The sequence below is a fragment of the Saccopteryx bilineata genome, chromosome 7 (assembly GCF_036850765.1).
Source record: "Saccopteryx bilineata isolate mSacBil1 chromosome 7, mSacBil1_pri_phased_curated, whole genome shotgun sequence".
NCBI lineage: Eukaryota > Metazoa > Chordata > Mammalia > Chiroptera > Emballonuridae > Saccopteryx > Saccopteryx bilineata.
In genome coordinates this window covers 107,062,683-107,086,585 of record NC_089496.1, presented here as the reverse complement: position 1 = coordinate 107,086,585, position 23,903 = coordinate 107,062,683, and the positions used below count along the sequence as shown (strand labels likewise).

Sequence of the window (23,903 nt, the reverse complement as noted above, 5' to 3'; positions counted from 1 at the left end):
TATTGTATGAGCTGATTTTTTAACCAACTAAGCAAGCTGGCCAGGGCCACAAAGTATTCTTATATTTGTGTTTCTCTTTAGAGTTTGAACACTTCTTAAGTATTAACACACATACGTTTAAGAACCATCTGGCCTGAATGGTGGCGGCACAGTGGAGAGAGCGTCTCCCCAGGACACTGAGAGCTTGGTTTAAACCCCAAGGTTGCCGGCTAGAGCGCGGGCTCGCCAGCATGAGTGCAGATCATCAACAGGATCCCAAGGTGGCTGGCGAGAGCACAAAAGTTGTTGACTTGAAACACGAGGTTGCTGGCTTGAGCAAAGGGTCACTGGCTCGGCCTGAGCCTCACAGTAAAGGCACGTATGAGAAGCAAGCAATAAACTACTAAAGTAAAGCAACTAGAATAGATGATTTTCATTCCTTCCGCCCCTCCCATCTGAATCTCTCTCTTAAACAAAAGCAAAAAACAGTATTTCTTTTTCTGTTTATTGTTCATTCATGTCCTTTGCCCATTTTCCTTTTCGTTTAGTAGTGATTTCCAAGACCTCTACATAAATTAAGGAAATTAGCTCTTTGGTGGTAGCAGTTTGCCATGTGTCTTTTGACTTGCTTATAGTTTTGTTTCATAATGCAGAAGTTTTTTATTTTATGCTATCAAAATCAATCCTTAGTGACAGCATCCAGCTTTTATTTAGAATGCCCTTTCTTACTCCAAGATAATAAAGATATTTGCCTAGGTAGTATTTTATGCATTCAATTTTTACATTTAATGTACTCTTTTATACTGGCTAATAATAATAGATGAACAAATTTAATTTTTTAAGTCCTTTTTTGACTTATAAGTCCACAAAGATCATATAATTATTCTAAGCTAGATGATTAGAGTGCTCATCCTTGGTAAGCACATTTTGACGTTTTGTTTTAAAATTGATTGATTTTAGAGACAGAAAGAGGAAGGGGGAGAAAGAGAGGGAAGCATTCATTTGTTGTTCCACTTAGTTGTGCATTCATTGGTTGCTTTCCATATGTGCCCTAACTGGGGATTGAACTCACAACCTTGGCGTTTTGGGACAATGCTCTAACCCAGGGGTCTCAAACTCGTGGCCCGCCGAACAATTTTGTGCGGCCCGCAGACTAATCCACGAAGTTCAAAATATTTTGGATAAAATTAAGTAAGCCTAGGGGCCTACTTGTATTTTTCATTTCTCTAGCATCCTAGCTAGATATTAGCTTAGTTAACAGCAGTTGTGATGCGAACTACAGTTTCTGGTCGTTTTGTGACACTGAGTAAACTGCATGTACGATTGTGCTTGTTGTACTGATTTTTTTTTTGTTTTCAACTGCAGTGAGAAAAGTGTTGCATAACAGTTGCCTTTTGTAGACCTAGTGCGGCCCGCGGAACGGCTGTGATCTTGCTCTGCGGCCCACATACTGAGTTGAGTTTGAGACCCCTGCTCTAACCGAATGAGCTAACTGGCCAGGGCTGATGGCATTTTTAATGTCCTCTTTCACTGATTCAACTTTATGGACCAAAGAAAGGTAAAATAGTATTATTATTCTTTGATAAAATCAAATGCGTATAGTACTTAAAAGGGTCTTTTAACTCAAATAACCAGAATATCTCACTTTCCAACTTTTTTAGAAATTAAGGAATGTTTTAAAAGTAAAGTAATAGCTAGGAATAATTATACACCTACCAGCAAAATAGCTAAAATTTAAAAAAGTTAATGAGAATGCAAACTGCTAGCAAAGATGAGGAGAAGCCGGAGCTCACCCTTTGCCGCCGGATTACAAAATGGTAGAGCCACCCTGGAAAAGTTAAGCTGTTTCATACAAACACGCAATTTCCGTATGACCCAGCAACTTTCCTCCTGTGTATTTATCCTAGAGATATGGAAACTTAAGTTCAAACAACAACCAACAACAGAAGGGTTCGCAGCAGCTCTATTCATAATAGTCAAAACCTGGACACAACCTAGAAGTCTTTCGATGTGAATGGTTAAGCATCCGTAGTGTGTCCTGATCATAGACACGGGGACCCACGAGAACCCGCAAGTTGGCACAAAGATGACTTCAAGCTGAAGGCGTAAGAGATTCAACAGATTGGAAGTCTTCCAGGAGCTTCCCTCATCTGACTAAAAGCAGCAACTTCTGGGTAAAAAGGCTGCTGTGGATCCCCTCTAGGGAGAGTTGTACAGAAAGACCACGCACACCTGTACAAATACTACCAACTACGCGGCCAACCGTGGCTGATACCCTAAGTTAATTCCCCTGCTGCCTTCCCTTTCTTCAGCATTCACTCAGAATGCTCTATAATAATGTACTCCAAAGGCTCAGACGTGGCCTCTTCCTTCATTTCTTTAGATGTCCCATACTCATTTGTGATGGCTTTGGCTACCACTTATTATAGCTCCAACATATAGACACTGTATTTTTTGCTCCATAAGACACACCTGATCATAAGACACACCAAGGGTTTTAAGGAGGAAAAAAAAAAAATTTCTGAACCTAAAGGTGTGTTAAAATATTTAATAAAACACCGTATATTTCGCTCCATAAGATGCATGGGCATTTTCCCCTCCACTTTTGGGGGGGAAAAAGTGCGTCTTATGGAGCGAAAAATACGGTACATAATATACATATTAAGACTTCCAGTTATGAGTTCTGCTGACACTTTTTAAAGTCTAAAACAGAATTAATCATTTTCCTCTGTTCTCCCTAAACTACTTGCCCTCCAGATGCCCTGATCCTTGCCCATCACTTAGCCATTCCATTTAGAAAGCGTGGAGTCCGTCTGCTTCCTCCACTTCAAGACGATTTCAGGTCTTCCTCTATTCACTGGTCTTCCTTTCTAAGCACGCATGGTATCACCCTAGTTGAGTGCCCTGTTACATGACAGGTGAACTTTTGAAATGGGCTAAGTGGAATCTACGATTTTGGTTCCTTCTGCAAGCTACCGACTACTTTATCTCGTGAAAACCCTTTGGTAAACAGCATCTCAGCGGCTCTCAGACTCTTATAGATTAATTTCTCTAGTCAACAAACTGGGTGTGGCAACTAGTTGGTTGAGAAGGAGTTTTCTACAAGGGTATAAGGAGAAAGGCCACCTTTCCCCCCACTTATAAAGAACACCTGGAGCACAGGTGTACACCTGGTTCTCAACTGGGGACATGATTTTGCCTCCAGGGACATATGGCAATGTCTGAAGACATTTTTGGTTGTCAACTCACAAGTGCTAAATAAATGTCCTACAGGACTGGATCTCGCAATAGAGAATCATCTGGCCTCAAATGCCCACAGTGTCAAAATTGAGAAACCCTGGTCTAGCACTTAGGAAACAAGGAATCAAGGCAACGAGAACCCACGATGGGGCCAGCGTGCTGACAAGAGAACACTTCAGAGGTGCTCTGGAATTAAGTTACAGGGAGCTGGAATGAGAGGGAAAGAACAGGCGATAGCTGCGGGCCAGCCCACGGGGCTGCTCACACTCCTGGGTGTGCCCTCCATCTCCGAATTCCTGCCTAGGTGCCTATCTCCAGGATTATCTAAAAGAGAATCTAAAGAGCCGGGTGCCAGGGAGCCTTCCAACTGTCCAGACCACTGCCCACCATGAGCAGTCCAAAGAAGCAAAGAACTTCGTTCCTATCCCAGAACTAGCCCTCTTCACCTTTTCCCGCCCCCTTACCCATAGCCAACGTAAACTTTTTTTAAATTTTTTAAATTTATTTATTCATTTTAGAGAGCAGAGAGAGAGAGAGAAGAGAGAGATGGGGGGAGGAGCTGGAAGCATCAACTCCCATATGTGCCTTGACCAGGCAAGCCCAGGGTTTCGAACCGGCGACTATAAACTCTTTTAAAATGACTCAGATCTTTTTTCCCCACAAAACAGAATGTATAAAAGTACTCCAACTCCAGAACTAGTAACAGGTCACCTTTTCCACCTGGCCCTGCTGCTGGTGGTTTAGGACATGATGCCGAAGGACTTGGCCCTTTTTCTTGCTAGCAATGGCCCAATAAACCTTTTTCTTCCATTTTTTTTTAAAAGGCATTCAGTTGTGGAAGTTATATTTTTGTTTTATAGTGCAAAGATCCTGAGAGAAAGGAGAAAGAATCTTATGGCTGCCAGGGAGGACTTTACTGTGCCTTAGTCTACCTGGAACCACTAGAAAGAAGAGTGGGAATTGAAGATATATTTGCATTTGCAAAGAAACAACAACTTTTCTGTACAGATGAGTAATAACATTATGAATGCCTGTGCTTGGTAAACAAAAGCACTGCAACCCAGCACTGTGGGCACATTGTAAATACTTAATATACACTAGCTGTCAACATAGGCAGAACGCATTAACAGTAACTCCAGGGTTGGGGGTGTCTGCTTACTGCAAAGTATTCCAATCAGTCTATAAACCTACAGCAGTGCCCTTGACTTCCCAAGGAAATTACATTTTTAATTGGGAGACTGGGTATATATTTTATATTAAAAAATGCACATTAGGACAGAAGACAGCAACTTGCCAATGTTATATAAAGTATGGGCTGCCATGCTTAGAGGAGGTGGGGCTTGAACTGAGCAACAAAGAAGGAGTGGTTAAGGTTTAAGTAAAACACAAGGTGGAGATTCCAGGACAAGGACTTGTGTCAGCAAAAGTGGAGCGGTAGGGATACAATAAGAAATCACCGTGTCAGGATGGCTGATGTGATAAGTTGGCAGAGGGATGGAACGGATTCAAATGGCAGTTCCCGTCATAGAAAGGAGACAGACAGGTCTGTACTTGTCGCTACAGCAGTGAATGGTGCCCACAGTGCCGGTTGCTGCCCTTCTGTTCGCCGAGACACAAGCATTCATGATGTTATTACTCATCGCCAAGGCTCAGAGCCTTTCAGACCCCTCCACAACCTGAAGAGGAAAGTCCAAAACTCCTTAAAATGACCCCATTCCCTTTTCGCACAGTCCTCTCCCCACTCCTATAATCTAAACCCACTTCTAAAGGGCTTGTCTCTCCCCTTATGGTCCCTGTCATCCTCCCTCCTTCAACCTACAGGCAGATTGTGATCCCTTACGACTTGTACCACATCCAAATGATACGAGGTTCACTGGATACAGTTCTAATCTCTCCACTAAAAGATAAACTTCTTAAAGGTAAATGTTTAGGTCGTTACTGTATCTGCCATAGCACTCAATGCCTCATTCAGGGCAATAATAAAAGCTAATATTTAAGGACAGCAGACTCTATGCTAGGCACTATTTTAAGTACCTCACATGCACATATAAATTCATTTCATCTTCATAAAAATTTTAGGAGCATAGGTACTATTATTTTTATCCTTTTTGTAGATCAGGAAACTAAGACCCAAAGAGATTAAGTAACCTGCCCAAGATTACACACTAGGAAGTGCCAGAGCCTGGGTTCAAACCCAAGCAATCAGGTCGCAGAACCCACATTCTTGATCACTATGCCACGGTCAACATTCCATCAGTTACATTGTCTAACATGTAAAAGTGCTTTAAAAGTATGAAGGACAAGCCACCACAAAACCAGTAAATCCAAACAGAAGATATAGGTCTCTGGTATCTCTAAGGGGAGGAGACATTAGCGCCTAAAGCTGGGGTCAGAAACCTATGGCTCACGAGCCAGATGTGGCTCTTTTGATGGCTGCAAATGGCTCGCAGACAAATCTTTAATAAAAAAAATAATAACGTTAAGAATATAAAACATTCTCATTACAATCCATTCATTTCCTACCGCTCATGTTCATGGTTGCTGGAGCCAATCACAGCTGTCCTCCAGGACAACACCAACTTTTTATTGGATAATGCCTAATGTACACGGGTCGTTGTATGGCTCTTACAGAATTACATTTTAAAATATGTGGCATTCATGGCTCTCTCAGCCAAAAAGGTTCCCGACCCCTGGTGTAAAGGTTAATTTTGGAATCAGAGCCGAGTTAGAACACCAGCTGTCATTTCTAGGTCTGTAACTCTCAGCAAGTCACTTAATCTTACTCAACTTCAGGCTCTGCACCTGAAAAATTAAACTACGTTTTAGAACTGTTGTGAGAATTAAATGGTACAGGTAGTGCACCAACAGTATGCCTGCCACACAATATTTGCTCAACAAACGTCAGCTCTAAGACAAATAAAGTCAAACTGTGGGACCCAGGCAATTTTCTTTGCTAGACCATTAAACAACAATTATAAAATAGTATTAAACAGTAACCATATTTCTTTGTTTCTTTGTGACATGCTAACATTATTTGACTAATTTTCTTAATTAGTAATGCTGTAAATATCAAACAACTTTAATTATCCCTAATTAAACAAAAACAGTCCTGCTTCGGGGCAGCAGTTGAAGCACACACAGACCTACACAAAAAGAAATATAAAAAGTAAACAATGATGTGTGACTCGACAAATGGGAGTGTATCCAAATGTACCGCGGTTCTGGAAAGCATGCCGTAGGGCGAAGGGCTGAAGTAGGAAGGTTTAATGTGAAAAGAACCCAGACACAAGACCCGTCGAAGAATCTCCAGTTTGTTTAAGTCCAGAAAGCAGAATTAGGTGCAACAGGTGAATGAATATTCCTGGGAGCGGGGTTTCCGCCCCAGTTCGAGGAAGCGGGACGGGAATGGGCTCCCCGGTGCCGCGTTGAGCCCATCCACGATGATGCTCAGGTCCCGGCCATGCGACAAGGACCAGAGGGAGTTCTCTTCGTGACCTGTAAGTCCGATCGACCTTAACTCCGAGGTCCCTTCCGATTTTGGAGCAGGGCCGCGAAAAGGACAGAGAAACACTCTGCTAGGAAGGAGACTGTGCGTACGTTTAACATTATTATTATTATTAATATTTTTGGAGAGAAAGGGGATGAAAAATAACTTTTGGGGAAAGATGGCATCGGATAGGTGACATCCCTGCAAAATATCTCCAAAGATCCGAGACTCGGCGGCGCCCCCAGCCCAATAGCCTGCAAAGGACCCCTGGCAACTGGGGCTCTCCGACACCACACCAGGTGCTTGCTCCGCTAAGGAAGCCTCTAGGTCAGCTCCTAGCCCCCTTCTCACCAGCTGCCACTCCCAACCCGCCGTGTAGAAGCGGAGGCCAGCTCGGCCGGCGACCTGCCGGGAGGTCGCGGTAGTGATCGGTCCCGCGGGGAAATGTCTGCCGTTGACCGTGCAGAGGAACAGGCGCCCCAGTCCCGTTAGTTAGAAGACCGTCCCCAAGGCTCACGGCGTGCCGCATACCTCGCACGCTCACCGCCAGCTCACTCACCAGCGCGCTGCTGCGCAGCACCCTAACCGCCGCTCCCTCCATCCGTGCCGCAGGCCCGGTAGCAAAGTCGTTCCCCTAAGCCACCGAGTCACACGCCAGAGCAGGGGGCGGGCGGGCGGAACCAGGACCCCGCCCACCTCGTACCCACCCTCTTGACCACACCCCCCCCGCGCCTACGGAACCCCGAGAGAGACTAAAGCCTCCTTTCTTCTTTCGCGCTACCCCCTGCTCACGCGAGACTTGGGGAAGGCAGCGGGGCGGGAAGGGAGCCGGAGACGTACTAAACATGGCGGCGGCGGTAGCGGCGACTGTGACGAACACAGCGGCGGGAGGGACGGCGACGGCAGCGGGAGCGGCGTTGTACCAGGCGGTGGGCGGGACTCGGTGCGGTTGTCAGGTGGTAAGTAGTGGGCTGCCGCCCGAGCCGGCAGCCACCCGGCTGAGCAGGTTAAGAAGGGGCTGCGGACGGGAGAGCCGGGCTGGCGTGGACCGGCTGACCGCGCCCAGGACTCTGCCCCAGCGACGGCCAGGTGTGGCCGATCGTCCCGTGGGGTCACGACCTGGGACCTTCTAGCCCCCGGGGCGGAGGGTGCGGTGCCTGCGGCTTCGGAAGTCCCGGGGGAGGGCGCCGCCGCCGTCGGGCAGGGGCTCGGGGCTCCAGGGCGGGGGGCTGCCTCGGCTCTGACAGGTGGTCGTGCCGGCGGCGAGCTGACGTCGGCGGCTTTGCGGGGCCCGAGGCCAGCGGCGCGCGGGTCTCCGAGGGGCCCGGAATCCCGCCGAGGACGCCGCCCCAGCGCCAGTCCCGGGCGACCTGCTGGGAGGAGGACTCGGACCTCCGTCTTCGCTCCGGGCTCCTGCTCGGGCGCTCTCATTCTGGGGAGACGTGAGGTCCGGGAGGACTTTGCAGCACAGAACTATTCAGGTTCACGCGGGGCTGCAGCCTCTTAATCACCCGGAGTGCGACTAGCCAAATAAGTGCTCGGGGACAGGGCCCCTTTAGTGTCCCCTTAGTGTGCTGTTCAGAATCCAAGAGAGGAGTGAAAGCGGGAGGTGAAATAAAGGCGCTTTAAATTGTTGCGACCTAAGGAATAGTTCAGTTTAGAAGAAACTAAACTTCACGCCAACTTTAAAAAAGAAGCCTGGACTAAGGATTTTTTTTTAAGTCCATTTAATTTTGTTTATATCACGTGTGGACAGAAAACATTTTCTTAATAAATCACGATGTGGCCATGAACTTAACCCGAGAAGTTCAGAAAAAGCCTACATACACAGTGGCCTTGCGAACTCCGGGAACTAAGGAAAACACAGGATGGTCTAGACTACTCTAAATCAAACTTTTCTAACTAAAAGCAGTTCATGGTGGGTAGTCATGTCCTAGGGAAAAACTTTTCTCTAAACAAAGGACACACCTGTCTGCTATCTTTTGCACCTATGATAATGCACCTGATAACTGCCTTTGGAATGTAAGGGTCCTCTTCCTTTTTCCTTCAGGCCAGACATCCCACCAGAGCAGAAGCCAGTAAGACCCCTCATTGTTACTGTTATGTGAACCAATGTTACAGTAATATAAGGTTATAGTAATTAAATATATAGAAACATAACGATATATAAAAATAATTAAGAGCCTGACCAGGCGGTGGCACATTGGATAGAGCGTCGGACTGGGATGCCGAGGACCCAGGTTCCAGACCCCAAGGTCGCCAGCTTGAGCGCGGGCTCATCTGGTTTGAGCAAGGCTCACCAGCTTGGACCCAAGGTCGCTGGCTCGAGCAAGGAGTTACTGGGTCTGCTGAAGGCCCACGGTCAAGGCACATATGAGAGGGCGATCAATGAACAACTAAGGTGTCGCAGTGTGCAACAAAAAACTAATGATTGACGCTTCTCATCTCTCCGTTCCTGTCTCTCTGTCCCTGTATATCCCTCTCCCTGACTCTCTCTGTCTCTGTAAAATATAAAAAACAAATAAATAAAAATAATTAAGATGTAATATTAAAAGCTATTAAGGACATTAAAGCTATAGCGTCTGGATAGGAATTAATATAGAGTATACAGATATGATAAACAGACTGCCTTTCACATAGTGCTCAATGTGTATGTGAAGTTATATATAGATAAGAAGTGGCTTGATGTCATAACTGTAGGTTAACATAAACAAGAAGCTTCCCTAGGAACACCTTAAAAGTGGCTTTATGTAACATTTCAGTAGATTAACATAAAAAGGGCTCCCTGTGAGGAACTCCCATAAAGGTGGTTTGAGGTGATAGTCCTGTAGAATGACACCTGTTAGAAGGCGTGGGTCAGAAAAGGTACTAAAGCTAAGGGCCCCCCTGCTGAGGTAGTTGCCCAGACACCAATGTGAACGTGGACTGTCTCCACGCAGCTCTGAACAAAGACAGCAGAAAGGAGCACGTCGACGGTGCTCCCTTAAACTACACCCAGGCACGCCAAAAGGATTTGTGAATAATAAACTGCCTGTGTGATTCTTGCAACTAACTTGTGTGTCGGTTGTGTCTTTCTTCCAGTGGCATTTGGTCTCAAGAGTAGTCTCGAAGAGGCTGCCAGCCTGCTGATAAGCAGGAGTGTCCCACTGTGCAGGGAAGTCGATTTAGGGACCCCTGAGCGAAGTAGAGCTCAGGCTCTACTGGGACAACCATAAACTGTTGTCTTGTACCTGCGTATGTAAAATGAGTTTCAGCATATACACTCTACTTTTTACCCAATCCCAGAGATTGCCCCTACGTGGCCTTCTCCCACCTCCCTAATCTGTCACCAATTTCAGCTAACCCCCTTCAGGTCTTTCCCTTTGACTGTGCTGTATAAAATAAGTGATGAAACTGCCATTTTCCGGAGCACTTTCTCAATTCGTTTAGAGTAGATTTGCTTTTTGGCAGTTGTTGATGGTTTGGATCAAATAAACTCGTAAAAAATTCTTAAAAGGTTTGGAAGTTGTCCTGGCTGGATGGCTCACTTGGCTGGAGCAGTGTCTTGCAATGCAGAGGTGGCTGGTTCAGCCCTTGGCTGGGGCACATACAGAAACAGATCAATGCTTCTGTCTCCCCCTTACCCCCTTTCCTCTCTCTGGATTCAATAAAAATAAAAAATTAAAAAAATAGAAAAAAATAAAGACAAAAAAAAAGGTTTGGAAGTTGTTTTACGTTGACATGTGATGAATATATTCTTGGGAATTCCTTACAGCGAATTGAGATACTAGGTGGTGTTTTTTTGTTTTTGTTTTTTTGCCCCTGGGGGTCCAGAGTGTTTCCCAGATAACCCTAAGTGTTTTGGTTGCCATAAAGAAAATTATAAAGGTGGAAATCCAGATGTGCCCTTATTCGGTGTGCCTGGTGGTGTTTTTTTTAACCCATTTCCACAAATGTTTCCCCTGGTGCATTGTTTTTATGCCACTGTAGGTGTTCCAACTAGTAGTACAAAGCCTGACTCTTTTAGAACTGTACTATGAACAAATAAAATTAATGATGAATTTAAAGAGATATTAAACATTTTGCCAAAAAATGAAATCTTAGGAAATACACCAGCTGAAAAAAGCAATAGGCATGCTAGTGCATGTTACTCTTTGGTGATTCTTTGAAGCTTTTGTTGAAGTGAATCTGTTGCTTTGTTCTTTATCTGTTAGTTTCTTTCTGGTAATGGTAAAATTGGCACAAATTCTTTTATGAGCTTATTAAACCTGTAGATGCTAATTAAAATTTTATCATAAAGGTTTTGATCTGTGATGTGTTTTTCTTTGCAGACCTCTGGGTGGCTTTTCAATTTTAGTTGAAATTCCCTCCATGGCCTTTTGGAGTCCTTTGGTGTGTCTCCAGACTAAATTTCAGCTACTCTACATTTCATCAATGTTGGAGTGGCAAGAAAAAGGAGGAACTGATTTGGGGTGAAAAGGTTAGATGTATAACTCTGCTTTTGGATTTCTTCTAACTTGTATTTATTTATGTTTTATGATTTCCCAAAGCCTCATAATGACCCTTTTGCCGTCAAGAATTTATTTTTTAACAGCTCTGTAATCAGAGGAAATGCAGTCTCATTCTTTTTGAAGGTCCATGTTATTCTTCACGCAAACCGAACCTAATCCGTCAGACTTCTCCATTGATCTGTGTTCTAAGGCAGATGAAATCTTTCAGTGACCGTATTATTTGTCTGTGAGAGTAAACATAGCTACTGAACTTTATGTGTATGGGCCTACCTATCCCCCAAGTTAAGTTACTGTATAAGTTAGCAGCTAAGTATTCTGCTTTATGATTAGTAACCCTTCTCAAAAATGTTGGGCAAATAAAATAGTTGCTACTGTTCCCTAATCATGTTTTTTCAAAGTTCTATAGCTTAGAAAAAAGACAGACTTTGCAAGGAAGGTTAGTTAAAGAGCCTCTTTGGGTTCTTACAGTCCCTCTATTTCATGGCTGTTTTTGTCTTCTAATGTGCATCATGATGCCTCTGCCTTGTTAGCTACCGGTTAAGAGGTATGTGTGTGTCTTGATCAAAAACTTCCCATTTATGAGACTGAGGAAAGATCAGAGGACATCATACAAATAAATCCTCTTTCAGAAACCAAGAAAGATCAGAGAATAGTTCCAGTTACCTGCTGAAAGGTAAAGAGGTCTTTGTGTTCTTTTGGGAATATCAAAGCTTACTTCTCAAATACGTCTCTCCTTTACTAGCTTGAGTAATCTCTGATTGTTTTGTTAAGAACCTTATTTTGAGACTTGAATGGATAGTTTGTTTAGGAGAAGCTATAGATGTAAAAATAATTGAGGTACATTTTAGTCTGTTTGGATGTGGACATGACCTACATGCCATCAAATACCCAGTTTAACTTGAATCAGAGTAATCACAAGGAGAACTCAGAAATTTGCTGTCATGAGTAGTGATAATTACAAAGTACGAGAAAAAGTCTTCTCTTTGGTTGATGTAATTAGGTATCAGTTAAAGAAAGAGTACATCAGGCTTGGAATACACCACCAAATCTATAGTAAAAATGGAGAGCTCTTAAATGCATCATTTTGTGTCATTTTTGGCTAACAAACTCCAAGCTGTTGAATTCATGGCTAGTAGGAAAGATACCTTCAATGAAAACATCATTTAATGATTTCCAAAGTAGATTTTTCTGTTATTTTTGCAAAGGTTTTAAAATGTATCAGTGTCTTAGAAACATTCCCAGGTGTCAGTTAATTAATTTGTGGAGTTCTGGGATTAACCTTTCAGTCCTGAGACTTTTGATTATTTTGTTAAAGACAGAAAGATGGATTGGATATAAAACCTATTTTTGTTCAATGTCAGGAAGCTTTCAGTTGTTTCCAAATGCTTGTTCATTTTCTATGTATTGTGCGTAGATACACAGACCTAAGCCAGAGAAACCTGAGTCTTGAACCAAGCAGTCTATTTGGATTTAGGCGTCTTTCATTCCTAACTGACTTCCAGGGCCTAGGGCTGTGCAAGGCCTGGTCATGCTGTGCATACGTGTGTGCGCATGTCTGTGCCTGTGTGTGTGTTGCAGAGAGAGAGGTGTGATATAGGTCTAAGGTTACAAACCTTATCGATATGTTTAAAGTTCTAATTTAAAAATTGTTTTCTTTCATGCTTACAATATTATTTTCCTTCTTTCTCTGGCATCCCTAGTTTTTGGATTTTTTTTTTAAGCTCATCATGCACTGTGATAAAAAATCACACAATTTATGGCAAGGAACACAGTGAAATTTATAATGTGACGTTGTAAGAACAGCAAAGACTGTCAAAATATGCCAACCACCCTTTGTAATTAGGCTCATTTGTGTTCTTCAAACTTGAGATGCCCGTATAAAAGGATCGTTTTTTATGTTGCACACTGGCAGTCTCCTGCATGTTTCCTGCATTGTCGTGTGTTGTACCCTGGCAGTGTTATGCTTTCTGTAAGGTTTATCTTGCTTATTGAAGCCTATCAAAGTACATTCAGATATTTTCCAGTGGAAACGTATCAGTTTTCATATGAACTAGTTGGCTAGAAATGATGCTAAGTTGCAAGGTAATTATCAGGATTTTTATCTTAATTGTAACTTTTATGATTAGAACACAGACAAGCTATAGGGCCTTACTGGTTTTACAATTTATAAAACAATTTCTCAGATCAATATCATCATTATCATCGTTACCTTTTTTTTAAATCTTTTATCTCCCAATCCTCATACATTTCCTTTCTTTCTTTTTTATTGTGGGGCCTCTACCTACACTACTACTATGTTGAGTTGCAGTAGCACAATACAGTATACAGATGATATATTATAGAAGTGTATCCCTGAGACCTATAGAATTTTATTAACCAATGTTACCCCACTATATTCAATTAAAAAATAGCAGTAGCGCCTGACCAGGCTGTGGCGCAGTGGATAGAGCGTCGGACTGGGATGCAGAGGACCCAGGTTCGAGACCCCGAGGCAGCCGGCTTGAGCGCAGGCTCATCTGGCTTGAGCAAAAAGCTCACCAGCTTGGACCCAGGGTCGCTGGCTCGAGCAAGGGGTTGCTCGGTCTGTTGAGGGTCCGCGGTTGGGGCACATGTGGAAAAACAATCAATGGACGGATGGCTGGGGTGTTGCAGTGAAAAACTGATGAAAGATGCTTCTCATCTCTCTCCGTTCCTGTCTTTCTGTCCCTATCTATCCCTCTCTCTGACTCTCTCTCTGTCCCTGTGAAAAACAAACAAAAAACAAACAAACAAAAAAATAGCAGTAGCAATAGCAAGACTTCTTGTTTTGTTCTTGATACTAAAGACAGTGCATCTAAATTTGGTCCATTAATTGTGATGTAGAGTTTTAGAAGCTATCTTTTTATCAACTTAAAATTAAAATACTGTGAATCTGAATAAAGGAGTCTGCTGTTTTCTTGCACCTGTTTGCCCTTGCTACCTCTCCCAGTCCGATTGGTTTTCTTATGTGGGTGGGCTGCCTTTCTCTCGGGTCTAGAGTGTAGACAGTGTTGTGTAATTTTCTTTGACATTGAGGTTTTTGAATTTCATATGTCTAAGTTATCATATATTTTATTTTACTCTGATCCTATTCAATCTGAAAGAGATCTGTACTTCTGGAAATTTCTTGATTTTTTTATTTTTTAATTTTTTATTTGTGATAGACAGGAAGGGAGAGAGATGAGAAGCATCAATTCTTTATTGCAATAACTTAGTTATTCATTGACTATTTCTCCTATGTGTCTTGACTCGGGGGCTATAGCAGACCAAGTGACCCCTTGCTCAAGCCAGTGACCTTGGGCTCAAGCCGGCGACCTCAGAGTCTCCAACCTGGGTCTTCTGCGTCCCAGTCCGACGCTCTATCCTCTGCACCACTGCCTGGTCAGGCTTGATCATTATTTTTTAAAAAAACATTTATTTTTCTTTTTCTGGGACTGCTGGATTTCCCTCCTTTTTATGTATAGTTTTACAGTTCTCTCCACCCCTCTGTGTTTGGAGTTGTCCTTTTTCCCCTTTCAGTTTTATTGAGATACGACCTTATTCTTAATCATCTTTCTCATTGAGCTGGCTGGCACTGGTTTTTTTTTTCCCCTTTACCAACAAGCAAATATTAAAGGACATATGTAATCAGTAGAATCAACTATAGTCACAAAACAAATAGTAATACAACAATACAATGATTAGGAAATAAAGAACTAGTTCAAGGAGACATGGGAAGAGGGAAAAAAGCGACTGAAACAAACTTGTGTTTTTTAGCTCCTCAGGCTGTATGACTGCACTGTTGTATAGTCCAGCCGTCTATGATCATCTATTGTAGTAACTTCCAATAGGTTTCTAGTTAATTAAAATAGAGGCTTTGGTTCTTAAAACTTTGGTCAAGCTTTTGTTAATTGGAAAATACTTTCATGGGAACCCTCTCATTTCACAACCTTTTGCCTTTACGTAAAAATAATTTTACTGTAAGAAAAGACTTTGCCTTCTAGGTGCTACATTTCCTAATTTTGTTCTTCCTAGAAACTTTTTGGTGAGTGTATGGCTGCTTTCAGTGACAGAGACACAGTTGAGTAGTCCTCACAGAGGTGACTGTGTCACCTGCAGAGCCTAAAATATTTTCCATTTGGCCTTTTCCTGAAAGGTTTGTAGCCCCCTGGTCTAGATCACCTATTTTTAAAGCACTCATTCCTGTGAAGCCTGTGATTTAAGAGCCTTTTCTGTTCATAAAAGTAGTCCCTAGCCATATGTAGCTATTTCTAACTAAATTAATTAAAATGTAAAACTGCGGTCATTTGTAGTAGCCACATTTTAAGTGCTCAGTGTTTCCACGTGGCTAGCTGGTAGCAACTGTATTGGAGAACATGTCCACCCAGAAATTCTGACGGTTGGTTCCATTGAGCCACTTGGTATCTCCATCTGGACTTATTTTCTCTTTCTCTTTTTTGGTCTTTGTAATTAATTTCTTTCCATCCTCTAAGACTTAAGTTCGAGTTCCAGTTTATTTAAATGTCAAATAGATGAAATTTTCACCATTTGTGTATGTCTTCTCTAGTTCCCCAGGAAGATTACATGGTATCTGCAGACAGGGACTGTGCTCTCTGTTGCTTTGTGGAGTGCTCTGCCCAGAATAATCTGCGGCACCATTGTTGTGTTAACATGTACTGCGTCTGTCTAAATAGTGTAAAATTATTTCAGCTTTGCCCCCCTCTAGGTATAACAAACTGTAAACTTAAAAAAAAGAAAGAGGCCAAGATGGGTGAAAAGAAGCCAGAGCCTTTGGACTTCGTGAAGGACTTCCAGGAGTACCTGACACAGCAGACGCACCACGTCAACATGATTTCCGGGTCGGTCAGTGGGGAGAAAGAAGCCGAGACTCTTCCGGGAGGTAGACTCATCTTAATACTAGTACTCATTCATCCATATAAACATATTCATGTTTGTGTGTGGTTACCTGTGCTATGAAGATCATCCTTCACTAATGTGAATTACTCTGTTTTTTTCCTAAAAAGATAGCACAGTTTTTTTCTTTCTTTAAACATGTCTGATTTTTGCTGAGGGAGAGTGAAACTCCCCAAGGGCTTACATGGTCTTGGATGCTTTATGGTTTCGTAGGAAGATCTAGGGGTTCTAAATACCATTCCTGTGCTCCAGGTCTGGGAACTAACAGTAGACTCGGAACCCAAAGGGGTCCAGACCAGCTTCAGTACACAGAGCACTCAGACGTTAGGACATCTGGCTTGGGCCTGAGACAAGATGGGGGTTTCTCTTTCTTCTATCTGAGAATGAAGAAAGGGCTGACCAAGTTTGCTGGTGCAGGAGAGACCAGACTAGAGAAAGCAGCGGCCCACTGCAGGCGGACTGGTCTGTGTCGAGTCTGTGCACCACAGGCGGGAATCGGACTCGGATCCTGACTCAGTGGTCAGCACCATCTGGACTGCTGACCCTTCTGAAGGGCCTGCAAGCTAAAAGTGGTTTCTCCACCTAAAAATGGTTGGAAAAGTAATCCAGAATAATGTAACATGTGCAAGTGATATGCAATTCAACTTCAGCATGCATAAATAAAGCTTTACTGAAGTGTACAGCCACACTTGCTCGTTTACATGTTTTCTATAGCTGTTTTGTGCTGTCACTGCAGAGTTGAGTAGTTTTGAGGGACCATATGGACCCCAAAGTCTAAAGTATTTACTGTCTGGCCCTTGTAGGAAATGTTGCCTGGCCCCTGACCTAGATGGTCCATGGCCTTGCATTCGAGGGACAAGCAGCAGAGACCTAGTAAGCTCCCCAGTGATTAATACACACATTCAATTTTGAGTGTGGCTTGGGAAGGCAGTGGAAGGAGGGGGACACTGGGCCCTGGGCCCCCAGTGCAGTGGCACTGCTGGTGCCGGACTTGCACCGGCAGCACAGTCACTTCTCCTGAGTGGGTGTGTCGCGGGAACTCTTCACAGCAACACTGCTTCCTGCTGGGGATAGAAGTGCTTTTGCCTTGAAGCTGTAGGAATAAAAATATCCCTCCAGACACAATCATGTAGATTCCTACACTGGGTTCAGGAGAGCGGGATTGTGGTCCCTACCATTTGTTGGTTTTCTGATTGTGAGCACTCATCCCTTTGTTTCTTTGTGCAAAGTAGTAGTCAGAATTAGGGTAAAGGCAAAGAGCCAAACCGAATCTTTCAGCTCTCAAATTCTTAACAGGTCTAACATTCAGAGGGATCAAATACACTGCTTCCCTTTGTGTGCTTTATTAGAATTCTAGGATCCTAAACGCAACCCAGAATATAGGATATATGTACACACTGAGTGGAACAGTGCAAAAGTCAACGTTAGCTGGTCTAGGCTACAGTGAGTCGAGTTAGGGTTTTGGGAGATTTTCATGACTTCCAGTTATATTTATAGGAGGGGCTAGTCTTAAACACATGTGTGTAACTGCCATCACTGTTCACTCCCCTCTGTCTCCTCACCTGTCAGAGCAGGCTAGTCCCCTGTTCTCTTCTACAAAAGCATGTTGAGGACTGATAAAACTTGTAAGTAAGCTAAGTAAACTCATTTTGTGAAAGATTTTTTACTAGTCAAGACTAAAATACGATATTGATTCTGAGATGCACAATTTCTTCTGCTATACTTTGTTTATAGCTGGAGTGGATGGTGATCAAAATGGACTGGATCAACCGTCTGTTGAAGTTTCCCTGGATGAAAACTCAGGAATGTTAGTGGACGGGTTTGAAAGGACCTTCGACGGGAAACTCAAGTGTCGGTACTGCAGCTACGCCAGCAAAGGGACGGCCCGGCTTATTGAACACATCAGGATCCACACGGGTAACGGGCGGGCCGGCAGGGGTACGGGGGGGCAGCGTGTCTGTCATGTGAGGAGTTCTGATGGAAACCAAGGTTTGAATAAATGGGGAAGTTACTCCACTTTTACAAAGCAGTAGCATGACAACGTGCAAACAGGAAGGGAGGCCCCTTGAAGAGCTTCCCCTTCCTTAGTCTTCTTTCCCCTTGCCCATCTGTCTGCTGCTCAGGCTGGGCAGTTCATGCTGAAGGCCGTGCGAACTGACAGGATGTTTATCTTGACCCTTCCTGAGGACATGTCAGTGCAGACCCTCACGGCTCACCTTAGCTATCCCTTCTGCTGTGAAACCCTAACTACACCTTGGCCTGGCCCAGGGTCAGGTGTCCCTGTGTGCCCAGCGGCCTCCCGTGCTGCATTGTGGTGGCCTGCAGACCTCTTGAGGGCAGGAACTGTGTTGGTGCCATCTGTGCCCAGGGCCCACCAGAGTATCTGACAGCTAGTAGATCCTCAGTGCTTAATTGTTAAATGAATAGCCCCAAATCTCATATTTCAGATACTTATTTTCTATATTTGACCATCTTCAACTAACAGTACTAACAAAATTGTCTCTTCATGCCGCTTAAGAGGAGGAGAAAGGTAGAGGTGAGGCTGGCAATTCGGAAGGGACACTTTGCATATTTCATATTGGACTAGTAAGCCCATTTCAGCCTTGAACTTTCACTGGATGTAGGGACTTCTTTAAAAAGGTTTTTGTATTTTCTTCCTGAGCAAGGAATATTGATAAGGGTCGTGTATATAGAGCTAGACATGAACATGTAACTCCAGGGCACACTTTGGTAAAACCCTTATTATATAGGCAATAATGTTGTCAGCTGTACTATTTCTTCTTTTCTCAAATGCCAGTTGAAGCCATAAGAATTTTTACCTTATGTTGACTAACAGAATATATCTGTTGTTGCTAATGAGTCTTGAAGAGTTGTTTGCAGGTTTCTTTACAAATTTTAGTAATCTTTTGTGTAAATGTGAATTTCTAAAATTTTATTTATTTATTTTATTTATTAATTTTTTAAAAATTTTTCTGAGGTTGGAAATGGGGAGGCAGTCAGACAGCCTCCCGCATGTGCCCAACCTGGATCCACCCGGCATGCCCACCAGGGGGCGATGCTCTGCCCATCTGGGTGTTGCTCTGCCGCAATCAGAGCCATTCTAGCGCCTGAGGCAGAGGCCACAGAGCCATCCTCAGCTCCAGGGCAAACTTAGCTCCAATGGAGCCTTGGCTGCGGGAGGAGAAGAGAGAGACAGAGAAGGAAGGAGAGGGGGAGGGGTGGAGAAGCAGATGAGCTCTTCTCCGGTGTGCCCTGGCCGGGAATCGAACCCAGGACTCCCGCACGCCAGGCCTACGCTCTACCACTGAGCCAACCGGCCAGGGCCTAAAATTTTATTTATTATTTATTTATTTATTTATTTATTTATTTTTCATTATTCCAAAGCTGGAAACGGGGAGGCAGTCAGACTCCCGCATGCACCCGACCGGGATCCACCCGGCATGCCCACCAGGGTACGATGTTCTGCCCCTCTGGGGCGTGGCTCTGTTGCATCCAGAGCCATTCTAGCGCCTGAGGCAGAGGCCACAGAGCCATCCCCAGCGCCCAGGCCATCTTTGCTCCAATGGAGCCTTGGCTGCGGGAGGGGAAGAGAGAGACAGAGGAAGGAGAGGGGGAGGGGTGGAGAAGCAGATGGGTGCTTCTCCTGTGTGCCCTGGCCAGGAATCGAACCCGGGACTCCTGCACGCCAGGCCGACGCTCTACCGCTGAGCCAACCGGCCAGGGCCTAAAATTTTATTTTTGATCCATTTCAAATCTAATGACTGGACAAAACATAAAACATTCCATAAATGCTCCTCTTGCAGTTTCTCCCCCACTTTCTTTTAAACAGGTGAAAAACCTCATAGATGTCACTTATGCCCATTTGCATCTGCTTATGAGCGTCATCTGGAAGCCCACATGCGTTCCCACACAGGAGAGAAACCATACAAATGTGAATTATGCTCCTTCCGCTGCAGTGACCGAAGCAACCTGTCCCATCACCGCAGGCGCAAGCATAAAATGGTACCAATTAAAGGTACCAGGTCTTCCTTGAGCAGCAAGAAGATGTGGGGGGTCTTACAGAAGAAAACAAGCAATCTGGGCTATAGCAGAAGAGCACTGATCAACCTCAGTCCGCCTTCAATGGTGGTTCAGAAGCCAGATTACCTTAACGATTTTACCCACGACATCCCCAACATCCCCAACATCCAGACGGACTCCTACGAAAGTATGGCGAAAACTGCAGCAACTGGTGGCCTACCAAGGGATCCCCAAGAACTCCTGGTTGACAACCCTTTAAATCAGCTCTCCACTCTAGCAGGACAGTTGTCCAGTTTGCCACCTGAAAACCAAAACCCCGCGTCCCCCGATGTAGACCCCTGCCCGGACGAGAAGCCTTTCCTGATGCAGCAGCCTGCTGCCCAGGCTGTGGTGTCTGCCGTGGCGGCAGGCCTCCCTCAGAGCTCCTCCCCCACCAGCCCTGAGCCACGGGCGGCACATGCTCAGAGGAACTACAGCCCCGTGGCAGGCCCCAGCAGCGAGCCCAGTGCCCACACGAGTACCCCCAGCATAGGAAACAGCCAGCCGAGCACCCCCGCTCCGACGCTGCCGGTCCAGGACCCACAGCTGTTGCACCACTGCCAGCACTGTGACATGTACTTCGCTGACAACATCCTTTACACTATTCACATGGGCTGTCATGGGTATGAAAATCCCTTTCAGTGTAACATATGTGGATGCAAATGTAAAAACAAGTATGATTTTGCCTGTCATTTTGCGAGAGGGCAACATAGCCACCACTGATGGGGAGCAGTCACAGGATGCTTAACTTGGTTTTGCCTTTCTATATTTTGTCGTTTTATCGTTGATATTCTTTGGAGGAAGGGGACCCATCCCTAATTAGGTGTATGCCAATTTAAAAATTTATACTTTATAGAAAACAAATTTGGCAATGGAAACAAAATGTTTTCTTTTTTCATATGTCTGGTCAGGGTCATTGATATATTAGAACAATTACATATTGGAGTCTATTGTTTCCTTTCATTCAGACATTTGAGAACGGAAGTGCAATCTTGATCTTACACATTGGTGGCCCATGTGAACTTTAAAGCTCATCTCTTCTCTTGATGTTTCCATTTTTGCAGCTAGGTTTTATTTCTGCGGTATTTCAAAATGGTAGAATAACTTACTTTCTCAAAAAATGTGTTAACAATTCACAATGTTTAGTGGAGGAATTGTCTTTAAAATTCCTCTTAGTTGAAATACTACTTAGTTCACATAGTTTAAGTTGAATTAGTAGTTTCATTTCAACTGTTAAAAAATAAAGCTATTTCAGTGTATAGTAAACCTTTCTTTTTTCCATAAGGGGAAATGTAAAACAGTTAATTCTTTTTAATCGAACTTATAAAAAGTTCTGAAAAGAAACAAAGCTTAAGGCTTTACATTGAAAATGGTGTTAATTAAAAAATTTCTAGTTTAAAAACGTCAATTTTCCATTGGGTTTTTTTATGATATTTGTAGTTTATTTTAAAAACCACAGGTAAATACATGAGAACTCTGGAAAGATAGAGGATTATCTATGAATATGCCTTTTTTGTTTTTTTCATTTCAACCTTATATTTAAATCCTTCATTCTGATGGTATTACTATCAGGTGAAGTTGATAGATACTAAAAATCTGTTGTTATTCCTGTTTCTTTGATGACCAAAGAGGGACAGTGGAGTCCTCCATGTGATTCCTAGCAAATGCAGTACTTAAGAAAAAAATCTCAAGTTTCTTCTTCCTGCTTGTATCCATTTGTTGTCTATAATTTTCTCAAAAACATGGATATAAAAACACAGGGAAAAATGTGATGACGAGGTAATATTTTTAAAAATGAGAGCCTATATTCAAAATGAATTCTGATCTCTTCGGAATTGGCTGTTTAAAATGATTTTGTGTGAATTCAAGCTGTAATGCTTATCTGTCGTTTTACCCGTCTTTCCTGAGCGGGACAAGACTATATGGAAGCTGAATCGTCACCTTAGTAGGGAAGGATTTAAAGTGTGAAAGTAGATATAAAATGCATTTAAAATAAGACTTACTAAATTAGAGGAATTTTGAATATTAGGCTATTGTTTTATATATTGTGTAATACGTAGCTTAATCTAAAGAGAGCTTGGTCAAATAATAAAATATATTGTTACTAACTGTTGGTTTCTGTGTACTTTGCAAAATTTTTATTTTTAAATTGGTTCAGAGCTTGAAAGTGTTACTAAGTGGCTTTGTAAAGAGAATATCCTAAGGGGCATTAGTAACCAGAAAGGACTACTAAGAGTAAAGGCCGGAAATACTGGTGGTGGAAGTCCACAAAAGCCCCTAAGGGCCGAGGTAAGGCAGCTTCTGCCCTCCCAGGTGCTACAAGGCCATAAGATGAGTTTTTGTGGTTTAACATCCAAACTAAACTCATCTCAATTGCATTGTTCAAAGCAGCAGCATCTCAAAGAGTTTCTCCAAATGGCTACCTCTCTTCCTGTTAAACTGAGGGCCTGCATCTGAATTCTGAGCCCTGTGTTGCTCTTGGCTCACTGCTCAGGTCCGCTGTGGGGCAGCCACCTCCAGATGTTACCTTGGCCCTGTGTTTCTTGACTGCCAGAAAGACAGGTTGCTGTCATTTGCAAGCTTTTATTTACCCCCCTCTGACTTATTCGTCAAATAAAAGCAATACCCAAACTAAAAAATTAAAGTTCATTAAACAAAAGGAAGAACTCTTTTATTAACTATATCTGGGCCAAATAGTGACAAATACTTTTTTTTCTGACAATTAAAGATGTTTTGAAGGTGCATTTTAATTTAAACATAAACAATTGTTTTCATACTTACAGATGAGAATGTAGAATTCTAATTTTCCTGACTTAAAAGAGCACAGTAGGTATTCCAAAGGTGTTGATGTCTGAAAGCTATGATTACTTTTAAATGCACTAAAGTTTTTGAAGCAAATCTACCTTAGAAACTTTAGTATTGTATTTTTAAAAAGATTTAGGCTTTTATTTAAATCTTCTGTGAGTTAAATATGTACTTTCCATTAAGTATTGAATATATCCTATTTTATTTTTAATCAACTATTTTATAGAAATGAGTTCTTGGGAAAAGTTTAACATACAATATTTATAGTACTTTGCTGTTAACAGGCAATGTTATGAAACTATTTTTGTTCAGTGAACATATAAGTTTAGATTTTTAAAGCTGGTAGATAATTTATCTCCACTAGTACTTTTTAAAGAAACTGTGAAAAAAGTAATAGGGAATAACTATCTCAGATTTTACTAATGTAGTATATAGCTACAACTTCTTGAAACTCAAAGGCTAGACTTTTACTTTGAAAAAATTCCACTGGCTATTTTTCAGTGCAATTTCATTTTAGAAATAAGTGTTTGCTATTCATCTGCAGAACTGTTTGACAAAGGGACTATTACTAAGAAAATGTTCTGAGTAATAAACCTCATTTTAAGTTCTAAAAAATATTTATCAAATGGAGGTACTATTTTTAAGAAATTCCCTGCTAAGGATAATAGGCCATATGATTTCTAGAACTTGGCTTTTGTTAATGTGTACTTTGATGTAAAGAACATATTTTGTATGCAAAACAAAACGAGTATGGTTGCAAAAACTCTTGTTTAGGGATTCCAGGAAGAGCTTTGATGCCGAAGTCACCACACCTAGCCTGTAGTTCATATTGTGAAAGAAGCTTTGCTTTTGTAATATATGAATAAAAATAATAACACTTCCTAATGATTTCGATTTTTCTTTTTTAAGAACTAGGATACAATTCTTTTTTT

The 23,903-nt window shown here is 42.8% G+C and overlaps 2 protein-coding genes across 6 annotated transcripts in view; one reads left to right on the top strand and one right to left on the bottom strand.

Moving 5' to 3' along the window:
• The window catches only part of ACADSB (acyl-CoA dehydrogenase short/branched chain), a 40,987-nt gene extending 33,586 nt beyond the window's left edge, over window positions 1–7,401 (bottom strand). For both annotated transcript variants that reach the window (XM_066238416.1, XM_066238417.1), the window contains exon 1: window positions 7,266–7,401. In XM_066238416.1, coding sequence (XP_066094513.1) covers window positions 7,266–7,307 — 42 coding nt within the window. In that variant the 5' untranslated portion in view covers window positions 7,308–7,401. The remainder of the gene's footprint in view (window positions 1–7,265) is intronic.
• Window positions 7,402–7,531: 130 nt separating this feature from the next.
• IKZF5 (IKAROS family zinc finger 5) lies at window positions 7,532–23,852 on the top strand. Of its 4 annotated transcripts, none has more exons than XM_066238881.1 (5): window positions 7,532–7,665; window positions 11,017–11,165; window positions 15,920–16,093; window positions 17,842–18,024; window positions 19,937–23,852. In XM_066238881.1, exons 3-5 carry the CDS (start codon window positions 15,961–15,963, stop codon window positions 20,887–20,889), a joined length of 1,269 nt encoding a protein of 422 aa, XP_066094978.1. In that variant the 5' UTR covers window positions 7,532–7,665; window positions 11,017–11,165; window positions 15,920–15,960; the 3' UTR covers window positions 20,890–23,852. The 4 variants fall into 4 exon arrangements, with proteins under 4 accessions (XP_066094978.1, XP_066094977.1, XP_066094979.1 ...); XM_066238880.1 differs by having other exon boundaries at window positions 15,904–16,093; XM_066238882.1 differs by lacking the exon at window positions 11,017–11,165 and having other exon boundaries at window positions 7,542–7,665.
• Window positions 23,853–23,903: the final 51 nt, after the last annotated feature.